Source organism: Prionailurus bengalensis, chromosome D2, assembly GCF_016509475.1.
Source record: "Prionailurus bengalensis isolate Pbe53 chromosome D2, Fcat_Pben_1.1_paternal_pri, whole genome shotgun sequence".
In the NCBI taxonomy this organism is placed as follows: domain Eukaryota; kingdom Metazoa; phylum Chordata; class Mammalia; order Carnivora; family Felidae; genus Prionailurus; species Prionailurus bengalensis.
The window spans coordinates 29508327-29529155 of NC_057351.1; the positions used below are offsets into that span (position 1 = coordinate 29508327).

Genomic DNA, 20829 nt, shown 5'->3' on the forward strand with positions numbered 1-20829 from the left:
TTACTTTCTGATATGATCACTTGCTATTTTGCCTAGATGCACCAATTTTCTCATTTTTTAGAATGGTATTTTGATACTGGTCATTCTGAGTTACTATCTTTAGACCCATGGTGTGCTCTTTCGCTATGTGATTTCAGATTTTTTTTTTCTGAGCAAAATTTCTCTTTAGCAAAAATTTTTTTTAGTAAAATATACATTAATAAAAATCACCATTATACTATTTTTACTGTACAATTCAGTGGCATTAAGTACATGCACAGTGTTGTGGAACTATCCCTATTTTATACATCCAGAACTTTATTATTATCCCAAATGGTAACTCTCATTAAACAATTAAGTCCCCATACCCGTCTTCCTCTCTACCCTAGTAACCTGTGTTCTGCTTTCTGTCTCCAAATTTGTTTGTGCTAGATCCCTCATGTAAGTAGAATCATACAGTATTTGCTCTTTTGTGTCTGGTTCTCTTAATGTAATGTTTTCAAAGTTCATGTCCTAGTATATATCGGAACTTCATTTCTTTTTAAGGCTGAATAATACTCCATTTCATGTGTATATTGTATTTTGTTTATCCATTCATCTCTGGTGGACACTTGTTGTTTTCATCTCTTGGCTCTTGGGAATAAAATTGTCCCCAACAGTCACATTTTCTTAAGTAATAGTTGTTTTGTATTTGGTCTATTCCCTATTGTTTTCTTATAAGAATCCTGTTATCTCATATTCAGTATTTTTGCCTTTTCAGCGTCTATCTCTTGCTTGGATCCTTTTCCTCTTCATTTCTTGTTTTAAAATTTTTTCCCATTGTCTTCTGTTTGCTTAAGGCAGTGGCTCTTGAGTTTATTTGCTTTTGTATTCCTTCTAGTTTATTTTCAATTTCTGAATCGATTTTTTCTTTGTAATTATTTCCTGTATTTTATCACCTTATTTTTACTTAAAAAAAATTTTTTTTAATCTTTTTAATGTTTATATATTTTGAGAGACAGAGAGGGACAGACGGTGAGCAGGGGAGGGGTAGAGAGAGAGGGAGACACAGAATCAGAAGCAGGCTCTAGACTCCGAGCTGTCAGCACAGAGCCTGACACAGGGCTCAAACTCAAGAACTGGGAGATATGATCTGAGCTGAAGTCGTACACTTAACTGACTGAGCCACCCGGGCACCCCTTTCACCTTATTTTTACTTTTAAAATTCTTTATGTTGTTCTTTGATAGTTTGTGAGATTTTCTCAATCTCTTTTAGCACACTTTAAAATAGTAAAATAGTAAGTTAAGATTTTTATCTGTGACTGTTTTTCTGGCCCACTTTCATTGTCTGTAGGGATATAGTTCTCCTTGTTCTCTTTCTTTTTAAATAGTAACTTTGTATAGGACTTGACCTCAATACTTCCTGTTGCTCATTTTTAGGTGAATTTAGTTTGCCTAACATTTTATTAGAAGAGATTTCTTAAGACACCTTTTTTTTTTTTAATGTTTATATTTGAGAAAGTGCGAAAACACACATGTATAAGGGGGGGAGGGGCAGAGAGAGGGGGAGATGGAGAATCTGAAGCAATGCAGGGCTCGAACTTATACACCATGATATCATGACCTGAGCCAAAGTTAGATTCTTAACCAACTGAGCCACCCAGGTACTCCGAGATAGCTTTTTAAAATTTCATTGAGCTCTATATTGTGTTATTTTCTTATTTTCTCAAAATATATGATGGCTTGCTTTCTGAGATTTCAATCTCTGTTGCCCTTCTATCACTGTTTATCAGGACCTTCTCCTCCCATGTCTCTGTTGTCACTATCCTGCTCCCTATTCTAATGATTCTACTTCCAGAAATAACCTCCTCAGTGTAAGGCCCTATGCTGTAAAGATGCCGTGGTAAATCAGCCTTGCAAGTTCATAGACCTAGAATGTTCTAGGCACTTTTAGATCACCGGCTAAACACTGGCTCCTTGTACTCACTATCGTTGGGAGTAAAATGTTGCCTAGTTTCAGCTGCTTTTATGAAATTGACCTGCTCACTTTCCAGTGAATACCTATTGACTCTTTTGTGGTTTCCTTGTTTGTTTTAAGATATTTTAGGTTTCTTTATTGTGTTTTTCTACATGATGATTAAGAGTTAAATTTTATTCTCTGGTTTGTTACAAGTTTGCCAAAAAAAATCCCAGCAATACCCAGTACAGTATCTATTGTTAAATCATAGTGACTAATTTGTTTGCAAGGTGATTCAGTGCCCTACAATTAAAGCTGGATTGCTATTTAGGACTACATTGTCTTTGTGTAGTTTTTAAATGGACAGTTTTAATCATTAATGGAGGATGAGGAAAGCCACACATTTTATTGACTTTAATTTTAGATTTCACTTAGAAAACAAAGTCAGTGGGAAAATAAGTATATATCCTAATGTGGTGTTTTTGTTTTTGTTTTTTATGTTTTTTTTTAAGTAGAAAAACAGAGGTCAGGGACTTGAAACCAAAGGTGGGAGATCCTACCAAGGTCCCACATGTGCTCCTATGCGTTAGATGAGGCCAATGTCAAAGATGTGTGCCCATCATCTGGCTCGTCTTGTGGGCTGGCTCGTTCCTTCTTTTGGTATTTGGCAAGGACAGCTCCATCTTGGGGTTTCCCTTGGTTCTGAGGATTTAGATCCTCAGCTGAACTTTTATGACATGGTGTTTTTTTCATGTCTAGTTGTGCATTGTTGCTCTCTCCTCAGATTTCTTGGGTGTTCACAATTATTTATTACTTATCTAGCTGTGTTCAAGGTACAAGACAAGCCTCGGGCTCTCCCTACTCTTCTATCTTAACTCCTCCTCCCTAGTTTTCCTGTTCTTAGATCCATCATACAACTCCATTGTTTCCTTTTGCTTTCTCTCTATACAAATGCCAGTAACCTATAGGTCTTTTGGCTCTTGTGACTTTTTTCTACCCACTTGTATACTGGGGTTTATGGGGATACCATTTCACCTTGTTTTGTTGTGAGTGTACTTGGATGTTGGTTTTGGTATATAGATTATTCTTTTTTAATGTGGGGATTCAAGAAGATCCAGAAGCTATGCTACCATCACTATTTTCCAAATACCCTGATTTATATATAATGTTAATAAAGGTGTCCCCCCCAGCCCCCTTAGAAGACAATTTCTTATGCTGAGAAACTGAAAAGAAAGAAAAGTAGGAGCCATAAAAACTGCTGTCTTTAGTAAATTTGAACTTTCTTCCAGCCCTATGTTTGGCATAATCACCATAAGGAGTCATGGGAATTTTGCCCTTTTTCTTTCCATGATGTGCGTTTAATATATATATATAGTATGTGGAGATATAACCAGCACTTAAAATTTCAAATATGTAGGAAGAAGAAAGAAAACGTCAAGAAGAAATGGAACGCCAGCGTCGGGAAAGAAGATACATTTTGCCGGATGAACCAGCCATCATAGTACATCCAAACTGGGCTGCAAAAAGTGGCAAGTTTGACTGTAGCATTATGTCCTTGAGTGTACTTTTGGACTACAGATTAGAGGATAATAAGGAACATTCATTCGAGGTAATGCTTTAAGTTTGAATTGGGATCTAAATAAGGTACATACATTTTGATTGGTTAATATATCTCTTAAATTTCTTTGATGGCCTTTTTCATGGATTGTTTTTGGGTTTTTGTTTTTTCCTTGCAATTTTATTCTTTGGTGGGGGTGGAGACAGCAGCTGATTTTTCTAAATGACTCCTTTTTGTTGATTGCATTCCTGTAGGATTGTTTAAATGTTCCTGTGGCCTCTGTATTTCTTGTGAATTGATAGATAGATCTGAAGTTTTAATCAGATTCTGATTTAATTATTTTTTTAAAAAACTACTTCGTAAGTAGTGGTGTGTTTTTTTTTTTATTTTTTTTTTCAACGTTTATTTATTTTTGGGACAGAGAGAGACAGAGCATGAACGGGGGAGGGGCGGGCAGAGAGAGAGGGAGACACAGAATCGGAAACAGGCTCCAGGCTCTGAGCCATCAGCCCAGAGCCTGACGCGGGGCTCGAACTCGCAGACTGCGAGATTGTGACCTGGCTGAAGTCGGACGCTTAACCGACTGCGCCACCCAGGCGCCCCAGTGGTGTGTTCTTTTATCAGACTTACAGGGGACACACGATACATTATGTCTAATTGCTTCCTTTAGAATGAAGTAATGCTTTATTTACTCTATAATTAAAATCTCATTTAATAGGATTTAAAATTTTGCTTGTAATTGAGGTATAAGATAAAAAATAATTGATATTTATTTTTCAATATGAATCTATTTCTTTTTTAACATTACTGTACTGCAGATTTACAACATATTTATTTTTCAAAGTAATTGAAGATTTTTATCCCTAAAGAAGTGATAGCTTCATTCTTTAAGTAAAACAATGTAAAATATTTAAAAATGTTAATTTCTTAATAGCCTGTGAAAAATTATAATTGTATTCAATTATTGTATCTTAACACATTTCACATTGGTCTTTTTGTTTTTGTTTTATTTTATAAATTATATTGGAAAAGTCAGTCATACTTAATTGACCTAAGATATCCTTGTCCACAAGATGAAAATGAATTACTTAAGACTAGAGACATTTACAAACACAGAGAATTACTGAGGCAATTATAAAACACGAAGTCCACGCTTATTGGTCGTGATATAAGACAGGTTACAAATAGTAAAATATTTATAATTTTTTGTGTTTTTAAATACTGTTTTTAAATATTATAGTATTTTTAAATGTTTTTAAATATTATGGCTATATGATTTTATTTTTATTACTAGTTGCCATAAATATAACTCTTGATAGTAATATAACTCTTAGTAGTAATTTGAATAAGTAAATGAAAAAATTAGTCTTTGGTATTGTATATTGTTTATACAATATATAATGTAAATCTGACTGATGGTGTCCATGGATCTCAAACTAATGCTATTGTATTGGAAACAAAGCAATTTGTGAAATAGCCCTTCATTAGTAAAATGATCCTTTCTTTGTTTCCTCCTCACCTAACATATCTTCTGGGTTAATTTCCTTTTAATCTGTTTAGAATGCAGATGTCATTTTGGTACATGAATTTTTAAAAAATATTCTGTAAGAGGGACACCTAGCTGGCTTATTTGACGGAGCATGGTACTCTTGATCTCAGGGTTGTAAGTTTGAGCCCCGTGTTGGGTATAGAGGTTACTTAAAAAAATGCTAATAATGGGGTGCCTGGGTGGCTCAGTCGGTTGGGCATTCGACTTCAGCTCAGGTCATGATCTCATGGTTCGTCAGATCAAGCCCCATGTCAGGCTCTGTGCTGACAGTGCAGAGAGCCTAGAGCCTGTTTTGGATTCTGTGTTTCCCTCTCTCTCTGCCCCTCCCCCGTTAATGCTTTGTCTCTCTCAAAAATGAATAAACATTGAAAAAAAATTTTTAAATGGTAATAAAATCTTTAAAAATTCTATAAGAAAAAGCATTTATCATAAAATTCTAAATCTTTGATTTAATATTAATTCTAGGCTTATCTCTTTCAGTTTCAATTCTGCTCTTCTAGGTAGTGCCTGACTGACTCATTCGGAAGAGCATGTAACTCTTGATCTCAGGGCAGTGGGTTCGAGCCCCACATTGGGTGTAGAGATTACGTAAATAAATAAATAAACTTTAAAAAATTAATTCTATTCTTCTAGTTACTGGTCTGGGCTTCTTATTTAATGCCTTTAAATTACTACTTTTTAGAGGCGCCTGGGTGGCGCAGTCGGTTGAGCGTCCGACTTCAGCCAGGTCACGATCCCGTGGTCCGTGGGTTCGAGCCCCGCGTCGGGCTCTGGGCTGATGGCTCAGAGCCTGGAGCCTGTTTCCGATTCTGTGTCTCCCTCTCTCTCTGCCCCTCCCCCGTTCATGCTCTGTCTCTCTCTGTCCCAAAAATAAATAAAAAACGTTGAAAAAAAAATTTAAAAAAATAAAATAAAATAAATTACTACTTTTTATCTCTAGGTAATAGAAAAGAGAAGACTTAGGAAAAGATATGCTTCTTGCTATTTTTCTTAATTTATTTACACTAATGGTTAAGAGAAAGTGGAGTTTTCAACATCTTAGTGGTCATTTTACAGATAATAGATTTCTATTTTCTTAAAATGTGTAAAGACTGGGTATGAATTAAAGAAAATAGACTATAAGATCAATTTTAATACATTATATTATCCTTTATGATCATAAAGATAGTCAAATATACTGAAAACATTGTATAAGATTGTGTATGTATGTGTTTAAGTCTATTTATTTTGTGAGAGAGGAGAGAGAATCCCAAGCAGACTCTGCAGTGTCATTGCAGAGCCACATGTGGGGCTTGATTTCATGAATTATGACATCATGGCCTGAGCCAAGATCAAGAGTCAGGTGTTTAACTTATTGAGCCACCCAGCCACCCCAAGATTATGTATTTTATTTTATTTTATTTATTTATTTATTTATTTATTTATTTATTTATTTATTTATTCAGTTTATTTATTTTTGAGAGTGGGAGAGGGCAAGCAGGGGAGGGGCAGAGAGAGGGGAACAGAGGATCTGAAGTGGGCTCTGCTCTGACAGCAGCAAGCCCAGTTTGGAGCTTGTATGCATGGAGCTCAAGATCTTGACCTGAGCCAAAGTCAGACACTTAACCCACTGAGCCCCCCAGGCGCCCCCCAAGAATACATATTTTAGAGCTGTGGTCAACCATTTCAAGTCCTGGACCCTTTCAATCTATTAGAAACAATTAGCCTTAGAATTTTTCTTTCTTTAATATTTTTAAGTAATCTCTGCACCTGGTGGAGGGCTCAAATTCACAAGCCCGAGATCAAGAGTTGTGTGCTCTACCGACTGAGTCAGCCAGGTGCCCCTTCCTTAGAAATCTTTATGTAGAAAATTCATTATATAATTTTAGGTTCATGAGTATGTCGGTATACATGGACACTTGCATAATAATAATAATGCATACTCCCTACTCAGAATTCTGAATTGGTCTCCCTCTTCTGAAATGCTTTTATAGATATTTATATGGCCCGTTCCCTTGCCACCTTCAGCTCACTTTTCAGAGAGGCCTTCTCTGACTATATTACATTTTGTTACTCTCTCTGTGTTTATCCTGCTTAAACATTTGATGTTGGTTTGGTTATCTTTTACTTTTCCCCACTTGATTATTAGCTCATTAGAGTCAAGATTTTTGTTTGCTTTCTTTAATGCTATATCACCAATGCCTAAAACACTCCATGTTACATAGTAGGCATTTCAGAAAAACTTGCTGAGTAAATGAATAAAATTCGTTAATCATGAAGATGAATTGCTGTGTAAAATAGTAGAAACCCTTTTTTTCTACTCATTTTCAAATTTTTTGTGGTACAGTTTTACTATTTTTTCTAAATTTGGCCCAAAGTACACTATATAGTATTCATAAGAGTTTTTGAGTCTTTTGAGAATCTTCAACATCATTGACACCAATTATTACAACTCTATTATTAGTGAATGTTAATTGTTAGATGTGGCAAGTCATTATTTGATAAATTACTGTGCTGGATGTATTCAGTATTTTTATTAAAGTTGCGTTACTCTTGGTATCTTTTTATAGGTTTCATTGTTTGCAGAACTTTTCAATGAAATGCTTCAAAGAGATTTTGGTGTCAGAATATACAAATCATTATTATCTCTTCCTGAGAAAGAGGACAAAAAAGAAAAGGAGAAGAAAAGCAAAAAAGATGAGAGAAAAGATAAAAAAGAAGATAGAGATGATGAAACTGATGAACCAAAACCCAAGCGGAGAAAATCAGGCGATGATAAGGATAAAAAAGAAGATAGAGATGAAAGGAAGGTCTGTAATTATTTCCGTGGCCACCAACCTGATTTAGAAGTTTTCATTTAGTCTTCTAGAGTATAAAAATGATGATGAATTTCATCATGATAGTGAAATGTAAAGGCCAAACTAAAAGATTTTACTGTATTATTAGAAGTTTAATTGTTTGAATTAAGCCTCTATAAACATCTAGATCTTGTTTGTGATAGTTTATTTCTTTTTTATAATTTAAGGTGTATAGCATAGTGGTTTATTTACATACATTTGAATGGTAGTTTACTTTTAAAGTGCATTGTTAAGATTTTATAGTATCTTTTTCAAGTAAATTTAATGAATTTAATGATTTTTGGTTTCAGTCATTTAACGTTTGGTCAGATATCTTGTTTAATTTTAAGACATTTTAAATTATAGAAAGAAGATAAAAGAAAAGATGATTCTAAAGATGATGATGAAACTGAAGAAGATAATAATCAGGATGAGTATGATCCAATGGAAGCAGAAGAAGCTGAGGATGAAGAAGATGGTATGGTTCAAATTTCTTTATCTGTCCTTTGGATGAACTATATTTTTTGTTTGTTGACTTTATGTAATCACAATCTAGAATTTTAGTATTTTTTCTTTGTTAGAAACAGTAAAATATTTTTAGTAAAAACCCATTTATATTATTAATAGATGAGAGGAATTTTTTTAAGTAGAATCTAGCATTTTATTTAGATCTTACTAAACTGTTGGAATTGAGAACCAGACATATGTAATAAACCTCCAAAAATAGATCCTGAAAGGCACTTTCTACTTAGGACAAGCAGTCATGGAATAAACCAGCTGTCTTCTCTGTGCTACACAAGCCAAGTCAGCTTTCTCCATGGCCAGTTGCACCAGCTCTGCCTTCCCTTCTGTTAACACCACCCAGACCCCCTTTATGTTCAACCCAGGGTTTTTCTGTAGGACACTTAGGACTGCCTGGGAATGCTGCACATATATTACCTGAAGCGGGCTAAACTCAAGAACTGTGAGATCATTACCTGAGCCGAAGTTGGATGCTTAGCCAACTGAGCCACCCAGGTGCCCCTAAAGATCCTTTTTTAGGATAGAGATTTTTTATAATATATATTTTCTGAGGATTATTACTATTTAAGGTATTTTTTGGTTTGCCTCTACCTTTTCTTGCTACCACAGCATTTTACTTTTCTTTGCATTAATGAAAATATTTGAACATAAAGGAAGCTGAGAGTATAGTGCATCAAACACTCCATATCCAACAATTCATTCATTTGTGAATATTTTGTCTTCTGTGTGTTTCTGATCCATTTGAAAGTAGGAATTCTTCAACTTTCCTAAGAAAAGATATTCTCTTAACCATAACTCTATAATCCCACCTAAGAAAATTAACAATAACATCATATTCCACTTTAACCACCTAATATCTAGTCTTAATTGTCCTAATAATCTCAATAGGAATATTGCTTCATTTATCTTCTATAACCTGCTTTGTCCAATTTAGCCCTTTTTTATTGTCCTGGTTCCCCCCACCTCCCCACCCCATTCTCCAGTATGGTCCTATCACTGCTTTAATTAAATCACTAAACTGTTTTCTCATTATTTTGTCTGTGTCAGAATGTTCTGGCTCTCAATCCTTATTTGTCTTCTTTATTCTAGTATATAATTACCTTGGTGGTTTTCTCATCCATTCTCCTAGCTTAAAGTACTGTCTGTTATATACTGTTTATATATATACTATATATAAAGTACTGTTATATACTGACTGTTCTCAAAGGTATGTCTTAGTTCAGACCTCTCTCCCATATTTCCCTATCAGCTGCCTACTTGGTATCTCCATTAAGTTATCTGACATTTCAAAATAAATGTATCTAAAACTGAACTCCTGCTTTCCCCCTTTACCAAAAAGAAAACAAAAAACCTTCCACCCTCAGCCTTATTACACTAATTTGATGGCAACTTCATCCTTTAAATTGCTCAAGCTAAAATTTAGGAATCCTCCTAAACTCCTCTTTTTTGTCATATGGCATTTCCATCCTATCTGGAAGTCATATTTTCTCTGTCTTAAAAACATCCAGGGGTGCCTGGGTGGCTCAGTCAGTTGAGCATCTGACTTCAACTCAGGTCATGATCTTGCAGTTTGTGAGTTCGAGCCCTGCGTTGGGCTCTGTGCTGACAGCTCAGAGCCTGGAGCCTGCTTCGGATTCTGTGTCTCCCTCTCTCTCTGCCCCTGCTCTGCTTGCACCCTGTCTCTCTCAAAAAGTGAATAAACATTAAAAAAAAAAAAAATCCAGAAGCAGACCATATCTTACCAGCTCCACTAATCTAACCTTAATCCAAGCGATGTTTCTCTTGCCTAGTTTATTTTTATTTTTTTAATGTTTATTCATTTTTGAGAGAGAGAGAGAGCAAGCAAGGGAGGGGCACAGAAAGAGGGAGACACAAAATCTGAAGCACACCACAGCTGTCAGCACATAGCCCAACGCAGGCCTCAAACCCACAAACTGTGAGATCATAACCAGATGCTTAACTGACTGAGCCACCCAGATGCCCCAAGTGTTTGTTTTTTGTTTGTTTGTTTTGTTTTGTTTGAGAGAGCGAGAGCACAAGCAGGGGAGAGGCAGAGACAGGGAGAGAGACAGAATCCCAAGCAGGCTCCCTGCTGTCAGTGCAGAGTTCCACATGGGGCTTTATCTCATGAACCTTGGGATCAGGACCTGAGGCAAAATCAAGAGTTGGATGTTTAACTGACTGAGCCACCTAGCTGCCCCTTGCATAGTTTATTTTTAAAAATCTATCTGGGGACATCTGGTTGGCTCAGTTGCTTAAGCTTTCAACTCTTGATTTCAGCTCAGGTCATCATCTCATGGGTTGTGGGATTGAGCCCGAGTCAGGCTTTGCGCTGGTGGCACGGAGCCTGCTTGGGATTCTCTCTCTTCCTCTCTCTGCCTCTCCCCACCCCCTGCTTGCTCACTCACTCTCAAAATAAATAAAGATTTAAATAAATAAATATCTTCCTGTCTGGTTTCCTGGCCTGCTCACTTCTCCTTTAAAGTCTCTTCTCGGGGCGCCTGGGTGGTTCAGTCAGTTGAGTGTCCAACTTCGGCCCAGGTCATGGTCTCATAGTTCATGAGTTCAAGCCCCATGTCAGACTCTGTGCTGACAGCTCAGAGCCTGGAGCCTGCTTTGGATTGTGTCTCCCTCTCTCTCTTGCTCTCTGTCTCTCTCAAAAGTAAATAAACATTAAAAAAATTTTTAAAAAGTAAAAAAAAATAAAGTCTCTTCTCAACACAATTGACAGAATTACCTTTGTAAAATTTAAGTCATTTCATTTATTTTTTCTCATTTGTTTTCAGACTCCCTTCAGTGGGTCTCCATTTCACTCCATGTTAAAAGCCAAAGTGTTTACAGTGACATCTGTCTAAGGCTCTACCACATCAAGTCTGTAATTTCATCTCTTACCACTCTTTCTACTTGCACATTGCACCTAATGGATCCTGTTTCTTGAACCCATTGTGTATGCCCCCATATTAGGACCTTTGCATTGGCAGTTCCTTCTATGTGCACACTCTTTCCCAGAGATCTGCCTTCCTGACTCCTTCACATTTGTGGTCTTTGTTCAGCTATCACTTTCTCAGTAAGGCCTACTCTGCACTCAGCCCTCTTTAAAAAAAAAATGTAGTCCTCCCCACCAGTACACATTCCTCATCCTTCCTTATTCTGTTCTACTTATAGAACTTTAAACCTATTTTCTTAACACTAATTACTTATTTTACTTACTGTCTTTTTCCTAGTTGAATACATACGAGCTCTTAGTAAGGAAAAGAGGGAGGTTTTTTTGGCTCCTGGCTGGCTCATTCGGTAGAGCATGCAACCCTTGATCTCAGGCTTGTGGGTTTGAGACCCACATTGGGTATAGAGATTACTTAAGAATAAAATTGTTGGGGCACCTGGGTGGCTCAGTCGGTTAAGCGTCCGATTTCGGCTCAGGTCACGATCTCACTGTCCATGAGTTCAAGCCCCGCGTCGGGCTCTGTGCTGACTGCTCAGAGCCTGGAGCCTGTTTCAGATTCTGTGTCTCCCTCTCTCCAGGAGAGTCAAAGTTTTCAAAATGACAGCTTTCAAGTTAAATACTCAAATAAGGTGGATCATGTCTATAAAATATTAAGGAAGGGAATTTAACATTTGTGTAGTATATGATAATACTCTTGATAAAAATTATTTGTAATTATAGTTCTACTCAGAGGGTATTTTCTGTATTTTATGATGGAGGAAACTGAAGCTCTTAGCAGTAAATTAGTTTACCCTATAAAGTAATAAACCTAATAAAGCAGCTGAACTGCTCTGTACTGTAGTATGGTTCCAAGGACATATTTGTTTTTAAACAGTTTGTTGAGGTGCTAATACATACTACAAAACTCATTTTAAATGTGCAATTTAGGGGCGCCTGGGTGGCTCAGTTGGTTAAGTGTCCGACTTCGGCTCAGGTCGTGATCTCGTGGTCTGTGGGTTCGAGCCCGGCGTCGGGCTCTGGGCTGACAGCTCAGAGCCTGGAGCCTGTTTCAGATTCTGTGTCTCCCTCTCTCTCTGCCTTTCCCCCGCTCATGCTCTGTCTCTCTCTGTCTCAAAAATGAATAAATGTTAAAAAAAAAAAAATTTTTTTTTAATGTGCAATTTAATCATTCTTAGTAACTTTTTTTGAAACCATCACCACAGTCCAGTTTTAGACCTTTTGCCTATTTATGTTTTACAATAATGGCTTTGTTGAGATATAATTCACATACTATGTAATTCCTTCATTTAAAATTTGGAGTACAGTTCGGGTGCCTGGCTGGTTCAGTCATGAGCATGCGACTCTTGATCTTGGGTCATGAGTTTGAGCCCTAGGTTGAGTGTAGAGATTATTTGAAAATAAATAAATAAAGTTTTTTTAAATAAAGTTTTTTTAAAGAGTGCAATTCAGGGGCACCTGGCTGCCTAAGTTGATGAAGCATGTGACTCTTGATCTTGGGATTGTGGTTTCAGACCCCGTAGTTGGGTATGGAGATTTTTAAAAATAAAATCTTTTTTAAAAAATTAAAATGGAATGAGTGCCCAGGTGGCCCAGTCCATTGAGCATCCAGCTTGATTTCCTTTCAGGTCATGAACCCCGCATCAGGCTCTGTGCTGGTCATGGAGCCTGCTTGAGATTGTCACTCTTCCTCTGCCCCTCTCTCCAGCTCATGCTCGCTCTCTCTCTCTCTCTAAAAAATAAAAAATTCAAAAAAGAAATCTTTTAAAATAAAAAGAATGATTTATCCAAGTTCCCATCTTTTACTGTGGAATAGATATGTAAATGTCAGCAAATTCTGGATATTAATACTGTTAGTTAGGTCTTCTAAAATTATCTTAACATCTCAGATGCTCACGTTTTATTTTGCAATAATCTGTTTGCAGTTAGTTTTATTGTGTTGAATATTTTTCCTTTTAATTCTTAGAAAATATATTTCGCTTTGTTTAAATTTGTGTTATAATTTCTAATTTTATGTATAAAACATTCATTTTTTGAACTATGTCCTCGAAATTTTTATGGAACAAAGTTAATTGATTTAATAAAGTTAAATTTTTCCTCCTTCTAGCCTCTTTATACATTTCTTCTTATTATTCTTTATAGTTTTTTTTTTCTTTTAATGTTTTAGGTAATTTCTACACCCAACATGGGGCTTAAACTTACAACCCTGAGTTCAAGAGTCACGTACTCCACTGACTGAGCTAGCCAGGCACCCATTTTTCTTCATAATTCTTTCCTATGAATTCCAAACCATTTTTATTCATATAATTTTTTTTGCCCTTATGTCTTTTGAAAGTAAGTAATAGAAAACTATCTTTGGCCTCTGTAATAGTTGGAAATATCTGTATTAATGAGTATTTTGCTGTTGTTCTGATTTTATAGATAGGGATGAGGAAGAAATAAACAAACGAGATGACAAAAGAGATGTCAACAGGTACTGCAAGGAGAGACCCTCTAAAGATAAGGTATTTATTGGATACTGTGTTCTTTATAATATAATAATTTCCATTACTCACATAATCCAAACTTAAGCATAACACATGAAGTTTATTCATCCTTGTATATGTATATATTACCACTTGGAGCAAAATTCAGCCAGTTGTATTTTGGTATTTATGTTTATGTCAGGTAAACTGGTATGTCTTATTCCTTTCTCCCATACACATAAACCAGATCAACTCATTTTAACTTCTTTTTTTTTTTTTTTTTTTTAATTTTTTTTTTCAACGTTTATTTATTTTGGGGACAGAGAGAGACAGAGCATGAACGGGGGAAGGGCAGAGAGAGAGGGAGACACAGAATCGGAAACAGGCTCCAGGCTCTGAGCCATCAGCCCAGAGCCTGACGCGGGGCTCGAACCCACGGACCGCGAGATCGTGACCTGGCTGAAGTCGGACGCTTAACCGACTGCGCCACCCAGGCGCCCCAACTCATTTTAACTTCTAACATGAGACAAAGGTCTTTTCAGATTTTGGCTATTATATAGACACACTCTCAGTTTCTTACTTTTCACTGTTATCTTCTGCATTTTCTTTAGGAAAAAGAAAAGACTCAGATGATCACAATTAACAGGGATTTGTTAATGGCATTTGTTTATTTTGATCAAAGCCATTGTGGTTACCTTCTTGAAAAGGATTTGGAAGAAATACTTTATACTCTTGGACTACATCTTTCTCGGGCTCAGGTAATCTGTCTTATGAATATTTAAAACGAAAAGCCATTTTAAGTAATACAGTCAAGAAATATTGAAATGTGTGAAGTAAAAAAAAGCTTTTTCTACACCTCTGGCCTCATATATAGTTCTCTGGATCTTTTTGTAAGCAACTCATATACATGTATATACGATCTGTGTGTACACAGATACAACACATAAAACCATTTTATACGTTATTGATAGCTCTGCTCTTCTCTTCTCTTCTCTTCTCTTCTCTTCTCTTCTCTTCTCTTCTCTTCTCTTCTCTTCTCTTCTCTTCAAGATTTTAACTAACCTCTGCACCCACCATGGGTTTGAGCTTACAACCTGAGGTCAAGAGTTCCATGATCTACCAGCTGAGCCAGCCAGGTGCCCCTGGACAGCTTTTTTCGTTTAACGATGTATAGTGGCTATTCTGCCACGAAAATAGAGACCCACTTTGTTTTTGTTTTTGTTTTTGTTTTTGTTTTTAAAGAGTGTGTGTGAGCAGGGGGTTGGGGGTATGGAGAGAGAATATCATAAGCAGGCTCCATGCTCAGTGCAGAGACCAACACAGGTCATGATCCCAAGACCCTGGGATCATGACCTGAGCCAGACTCAGGAGTCTGACACTCAGCTGACTGAGCCACCCAGGCACACACAATTACCCCACTTTTTTCTTTTTATGATTGCATAGCATTGTGTAACATAGATGTACTATAATTTCCTTTAAGTAGTCTCTGTTAGGCGGTTTCCATGTTTTAGAATTACAGGCTATATGCTGTCATATCTTTGTACATATACCTTAATATATGTGTTAGTGTTTCTATCAGTGTTATACTTTTTCTTTTTTAACAAATTTTTTTCAAAATATTATTTGAATTTTAGGTTTATGGGGAAGACAGTTATAAAAAAAGCAGAAGTGTTTCAAAGGGAGAGGTACTAAGAACACAAATGCCATTGATGTTCCTCATAATGTGAAAATAACACAATTAAGGAAATCAAAAACATATTCTTTTTAACTTGTTTACTTGCTTGAATAACAGGTAAAGAAACTTCTGAATAAAGTAGTACTCCGTGAATCTTGCTTTTACCGGAAATTAACAGACACTTCAAAAGATGAAGAAAACCATGAAGAGTCTGAAGCATTGCAGGAAGATATGCTAGGTTTGAGTGTATTATTTTACGATTATGTCATTTTATAATTATGTTATTAAAGAAAAAATAATGATAAAAAAATTTTTTTAATAGGAAACAGGTTGTTACTTCCAACACCAACAGTAAAACAGGAACCAAAGGATGTGGAAGAAAATGTTGGTCTTATCGTGTACAATGGTGCAATGGTAGATGTAGGAAGCCTCTTGCAAAAATTGGAAAAAAGTGAAAAAGTAAGAGCTGAAGTAGAACAGAAGCTGCAATTGCTAGAAGAAAAAACGGGTAAGGAACAGCATTGGGTATTTTGGTACTTTTAACACCCTGTTGGGATTTATGCATGTACTCATATGTATACATACTTACATACACCTGCATATCCATCCTTTGCCTTTTAGAGTAGGCACATAATGTAACTTACTTTTGACCACTTTAATAAAAACTACAACATTGCTTAGCTGTAGAAGAATCTTTGATTTTTCATGTGCATTCTTAGATTCCTTTATTGTTCTGTTGAATCTTTTAAGACTTTATTTTTGGGGCGCCTGGGTGGCTCACTTGGTTAAGTGTCCGATTTCAGCTCAGGTCATGATCTTGCAGTTCTTGAGTTCAAGCTCCACATCAAGCTCTGTGCTGACAGCTCAGAGCCTGGAGAGACTTTATTTTTTATTTTTTTTTTAATGTTTATTTGTTTTTGAGAGACAGCACAAGCAGGGGAGGGGCAGAGAGAGAGAGAGAGGGAGACAGAATCATTGGATGCTTAACCCAACTGAAACTCCCAGGTGCCCCTTAACCCTTAAGACTTTATTTTTAAACAGTCTTTCTCTACACAGCGTGGAGCTTAAATTTAAAACCCCAAGATTAAGGGTTGTCTCTCCCACCAACTGAGCCAGACAGGCATCCCTATTCTGTTGCATCTTTTATTTATTTGTTTGTTTATTTAAATGTTTATTTATTTTGAGAGAGAGAGAGCACATGCAAGCAGGGGAGGGTCAGGGAGAATCCTAAGCAGTCTCCATGCTGTCAACATGGAGCCTAATGTGGGGCTTGATCTCACTAACAGTGAGATCATGACGTTAGCTGAAATCAAGAGTTGAATGCTTAACCAACTGAGCCACCCAGGCATGTCTGTCTGTCTGTCTGTCTATCTATCTATCTATCTATCTATTTTATTTTAAGAGAGAGGGGGAGAATGCAGGGGGTAGGGGGCTGCAGACAACGATGGGGGAGAGAACTGCAAGTAGGTTCCACATGGATAGTGCATGGCTTGAACCCATGAACTGTAAGATTATGACCTGAGCTGAAATCAAGAGTTGGATACTTAACCAACTGAGCCACCCATGTGCCCCTCCTTAAATCCCTGTTTTGTTTTGTTTTGTTTTGTTTTGTTTACTTATTTTGAGAGAGAGCACTAGCTGGGTAGGGGCAGAAAAAGGAAGACAGAGAATCAGAAGCAGGCTCCACACACTGTCAGTGTGGAGGCCAGTGTGGGGCTTGATCTAAGGAACCATGAGATCATGACCTGAGCTGAAATCAAGAGTCTGCCACTTATCTGACTGAGCCACTCAGGCACCCCTACTTTTTTTTTTTTAAGTTTATTTATTTATTTAAGTTTATTCTGAGAGAGAGAGAGAGAAAGAGAGAGAGAGAGTGGGGGAGGGACAGAAAGAGAGCGGGAGATAGAGAATCCCAAGCAGGCTCCACACTGATAGCATGTAGCCTATTGTGGGGCTGGAACTCATGAACCTGTGAGATCATGACCCGAGCTGAGATCAAGTCTTGAACGCTTAATGGACTGAGCCACCCAGGTGCCCCTAAGTTCATTTATTTTTGAGAGATAGACAGAACAAGTGGGGTGGGGCAGACAGACAGAATGCCAAGCAGGCTCCACACAGTCAATGCAGAGTCCAAGGAGGAGTCTCAAACCCACAAACCATGAGAGCATGACTGAGCCCAAAATCAAGAGTCAGATGCTCAACTAACTGAGCCACCCAGGGGCCCCATTATACTTTTAACTTCACAGTTATATTTGGGGGAGGGGCGCCTGGGTGGCTCAGTCGGTTGAGCATATGACTTTGGCTTAGGTCATGATCTGTGGGTTCGAGCCCATGTCGGGCTCTGCGCTGACTGCTCAGAGCCTGGAGCCTACTTCAGATTGTCTCCCCCTCTCTCTGCCCCTCCCCTCGCTCTCACTCTGTCTCTCTCAAAAATAAAATTTAAAAAAAAAATTTTTTTAAGTTAAATTGGGGATGTTACAGGAGAAAGATGATTTTTTTTTTTTTTTTTTAACAGATGAGGATGAAAAAACCATATTAAATTTGGAGAATTCCAACAAAAGCCTCTCTGGTGAACTCAGAGAAGTTAAAAAGGACTTTAGTCAGTTACAAGAAAACTTAAAGATTACAGAAAACATGAATTTGCAATTTGAAAACCAACTCAGTAAGACAATCAGAAACTTATCTACAGTAATGGATGAAATCCACACTGTTCTGAAGAAGGTTAGCAGTTTTGTACTTTCGTATTTTCAATTTATTTCAACTTTTAAATTTGTGTTTGAAAATTTTAATGTTCTTAAGCTCCTAGTAGTTTTTCTAGGCTTAAATAATGGTATCATTCTGTCCTTTGTTAGATTAAATACAAGCAATTTCCAAAAGATTTATTTTTCTAGAACTTAATTGAAATGTCAATGTGGTTTATGTGTGCTTTGTCACTAAAAGACAAATCTGTGACTCAGTGCCATTACAAAATAATTTCAGTAATTGAGAGATCTGCCATATCCTCAGTGTCACTCAGAACATGGAGTAAAAATTCCTACTATACTGCTATATTCCTAATATACTGCTCTTACTCCTAAGAACTTTAAATTTCTTAGGACTTAGATAGCTTTCTCACATACTAGAAATCATTCTGCGTAGTAGAATTGAGAGCTTTCTTTCGTAGTTGCCCCCTGAGTCAGTTTTTTATGTATGGTAAAATGGACTATTTAGAGTATCTGTTTACTAATGTTTACTTTTAAAGTAACATTTAAGAGAATCTAATAAAATCTGTTTGTCTACTGTGTTGCAGGATAACGTGAAGAATGAAGATAAAGATCAGAAATCCAAGGAGAATGGTGCAAGCGTATGATAAATACATGTAGCAGTGAGGAACGGTGTTAAATAATGTAATATATAAAATCATGATACAAGAATGTTTGAAAGTGATGCATGTTTGATTTTAGTAGTATAAATATCTGTTAGTTCAAATGATGTATAAAGTTTTATGAATGTGAAGAGTCTCTGCTTTTGAAAATTGCTTGTAATTCCTGGCATTCAAATATTAAACACTCCTTGAGTGAAATAATTTTGCATTGCAAAATGTTTTAGGATGAACTTTGTTATAGTTTTAACCCCAATAAAGTTCATCAATTTAATTGATAGTAGTATTTAATTACCAAATGTCTTTTATTAAAATATCTAGAAAATTGTAATTTTATTTATAGAATTACCATTAGGTTTTTATATAAATTTTTCAGTCTTCTAAAATTTCAGTATAAATCATAAAATAGCATGCTGCTTAATTTTTTGCAAGTTTTTGAACCATACTTTTTTACTTGTTTAAAAAAATCCCTTTAATTATCAGTCTCTAAGCCGTTCATTACAAATTCAATTATCCAAAAGACAGTACATCAAAAATTAAGAAAATAATAGACCGTTACCATTGTTATTATATGTTAGACTTACGAAAAACGAACAGTACTGATGTTAATGTTACTACTTTCAGTTAATTGTTCTACTTTCCCAAAATAGCACCTATATTTTAATTTTGAGGGTTTTTTTTTTTAATGCAGTATATGTCAAATGTACAGTTTAGTACCAAGCCAGTAGATGTCAGTATGATGTCTTAAGTTAAGCCTTCTTTAATTAAAAATAATTTTTTTATTAGTCTGTGTACTTCCTTCAGAATTTAAGTGAATATATAAGAGTTGATTAACCGTTGAGTGAAAAGCATAGGAAATGTGATATACTGTAAAGCAGTGGTTCTTAACAGGGGATATCCTATCATCTGTCCCAGAGGACATTTAGCAATGTCTGGAACACTTCTGCTTGTCACAACTGGGTGAATGCTACTGGCATCTAGTTGTAAAATGCTAAACATCCTCCATTGCACAGGATAGCCCCCCAACAGCAATGAATTATCTAGCCCAAAACGTCAGTATGCAGGTTGAGAAACTCTGGTCTAAAGAAATACAGGAGGGTACCTGCTGGCTCAGTTGGTAGAGCATGTGACTCTTAAATCTCATGGTTGTAAGTTTGAGCCCCACATTGGACGTAGAGATTACTTAAAAATAAAATCTTGGGGGGGAAAAAGGAAGTCTAGGATTAGGGGTGCCTGACTTGCTCAGTCACTACAGCATGTGACTCTTGATCTTAGGGTGATGAGTTTGAGCCCCATGTTGGGTGCAGAGCCTTCCTAAATAAACAAACAATCTTTAAAAAAAGAAAAGAGGGGCGCCTGGGTGGCGCAGTCAGTTAAGCGTCGCCTTCAGCTCAGGTCACGATCTTGCGGTCCGTGAGTTCGAGCCCCGCGTCAGGCTCTGGGCTAATGGCTCGGAGCCTGGAGCCTGCTTCCGATTCTGCGTCTCCTTCTCTCTCTGCCCCTCTCCCCTTCATGCTCTGTGTCTCTCTGTCTCAAAAATAAATAAACGTTTAAAAAAAATTTTTTTTTTTAAAAAAAGAAAAGAAAAATCTAGGATTAAATGACATGTCTTTTAACACTGGTGAAAATTGAATCACATCTTTAGCAGATGGTTGGGGGTTTTTTTGTATTTAACCCTTACTGGAATGTTTCTCTATCATAGAAATATATGCCATATTAGGGTTATTTTATTTCATTTTACCTTATTTTGCTAGGATAATGGCAAGGTGTTCCAAATAGATTAATATGAGAATGTAAGTGCCATGTTATATGTGTCTTAAGCTAAATTGAATCCACGTGGCTCTTATTAAGAAATAGATTAAAATACCTGAAATTCTTTCAAACTGATTTTTGTTTTAAACTGCGCTTTCTGGTCTTAGGGTTTGTTGAGCTTCTTTGAAGAACAATTAATGATTAATCCATAATTTTACTGTTACTGTATAAATGTTTCTCCAGGGGCCTGAGTGGCTCAGCTCAGTCGGTTAAGC

At 36.6% G+C, this 20829-nt stretch overlaps 1 protein-coding gene across 8 annotated transcripts in view; it reads left to right on the forward strand.

Annotated features, from left to right (window-relative positions):
- The window catches only part of CCAR1 (cell division cycle and apoptosis regulator 1), a 62324-nt gene extending 43248 nt beyond the window's left edge, over positions 1-19076 (forward strand). For all 8 annotated transcript variants that reach the window (XM_043596493.1, XM_043596499.1, XM_043596496.1 and 5 more), the window contains 9 exons: positions 3333-3524; positions 7572-7811; positions 8205-8316; positions 13723-13805; positions 14378-14524; positions 15559-15679; positions 15764-15949; positions 17957-18162; positions 18731-19076. In XM_043596493.1, coding sequence (XP_043452428.1) covers positions 3333-3524; positions 7572-7811; positions 8205-8316; positions 13723-13805; positions 14378-14524; positions 15559-15679; positions 15764-15949; positions 17957-18162; positions 18731-18790 — 1347 coding nt within the window. In that variant the 3' untranslated portion in view covers positions 18791-19076. The remainder of the gene's footprint in view (positions 1-3332; positions 3525-7571; positions 7812-8204; positions 8317-13722; positions 13806-14377; positions 14525-15558; positions 15680-15763; positions 15950-17956; positions 18163-18730) is intronic.
- The last annotated feature ends 1753 nt before the right edge of the window (positions 19077-20829 follow it).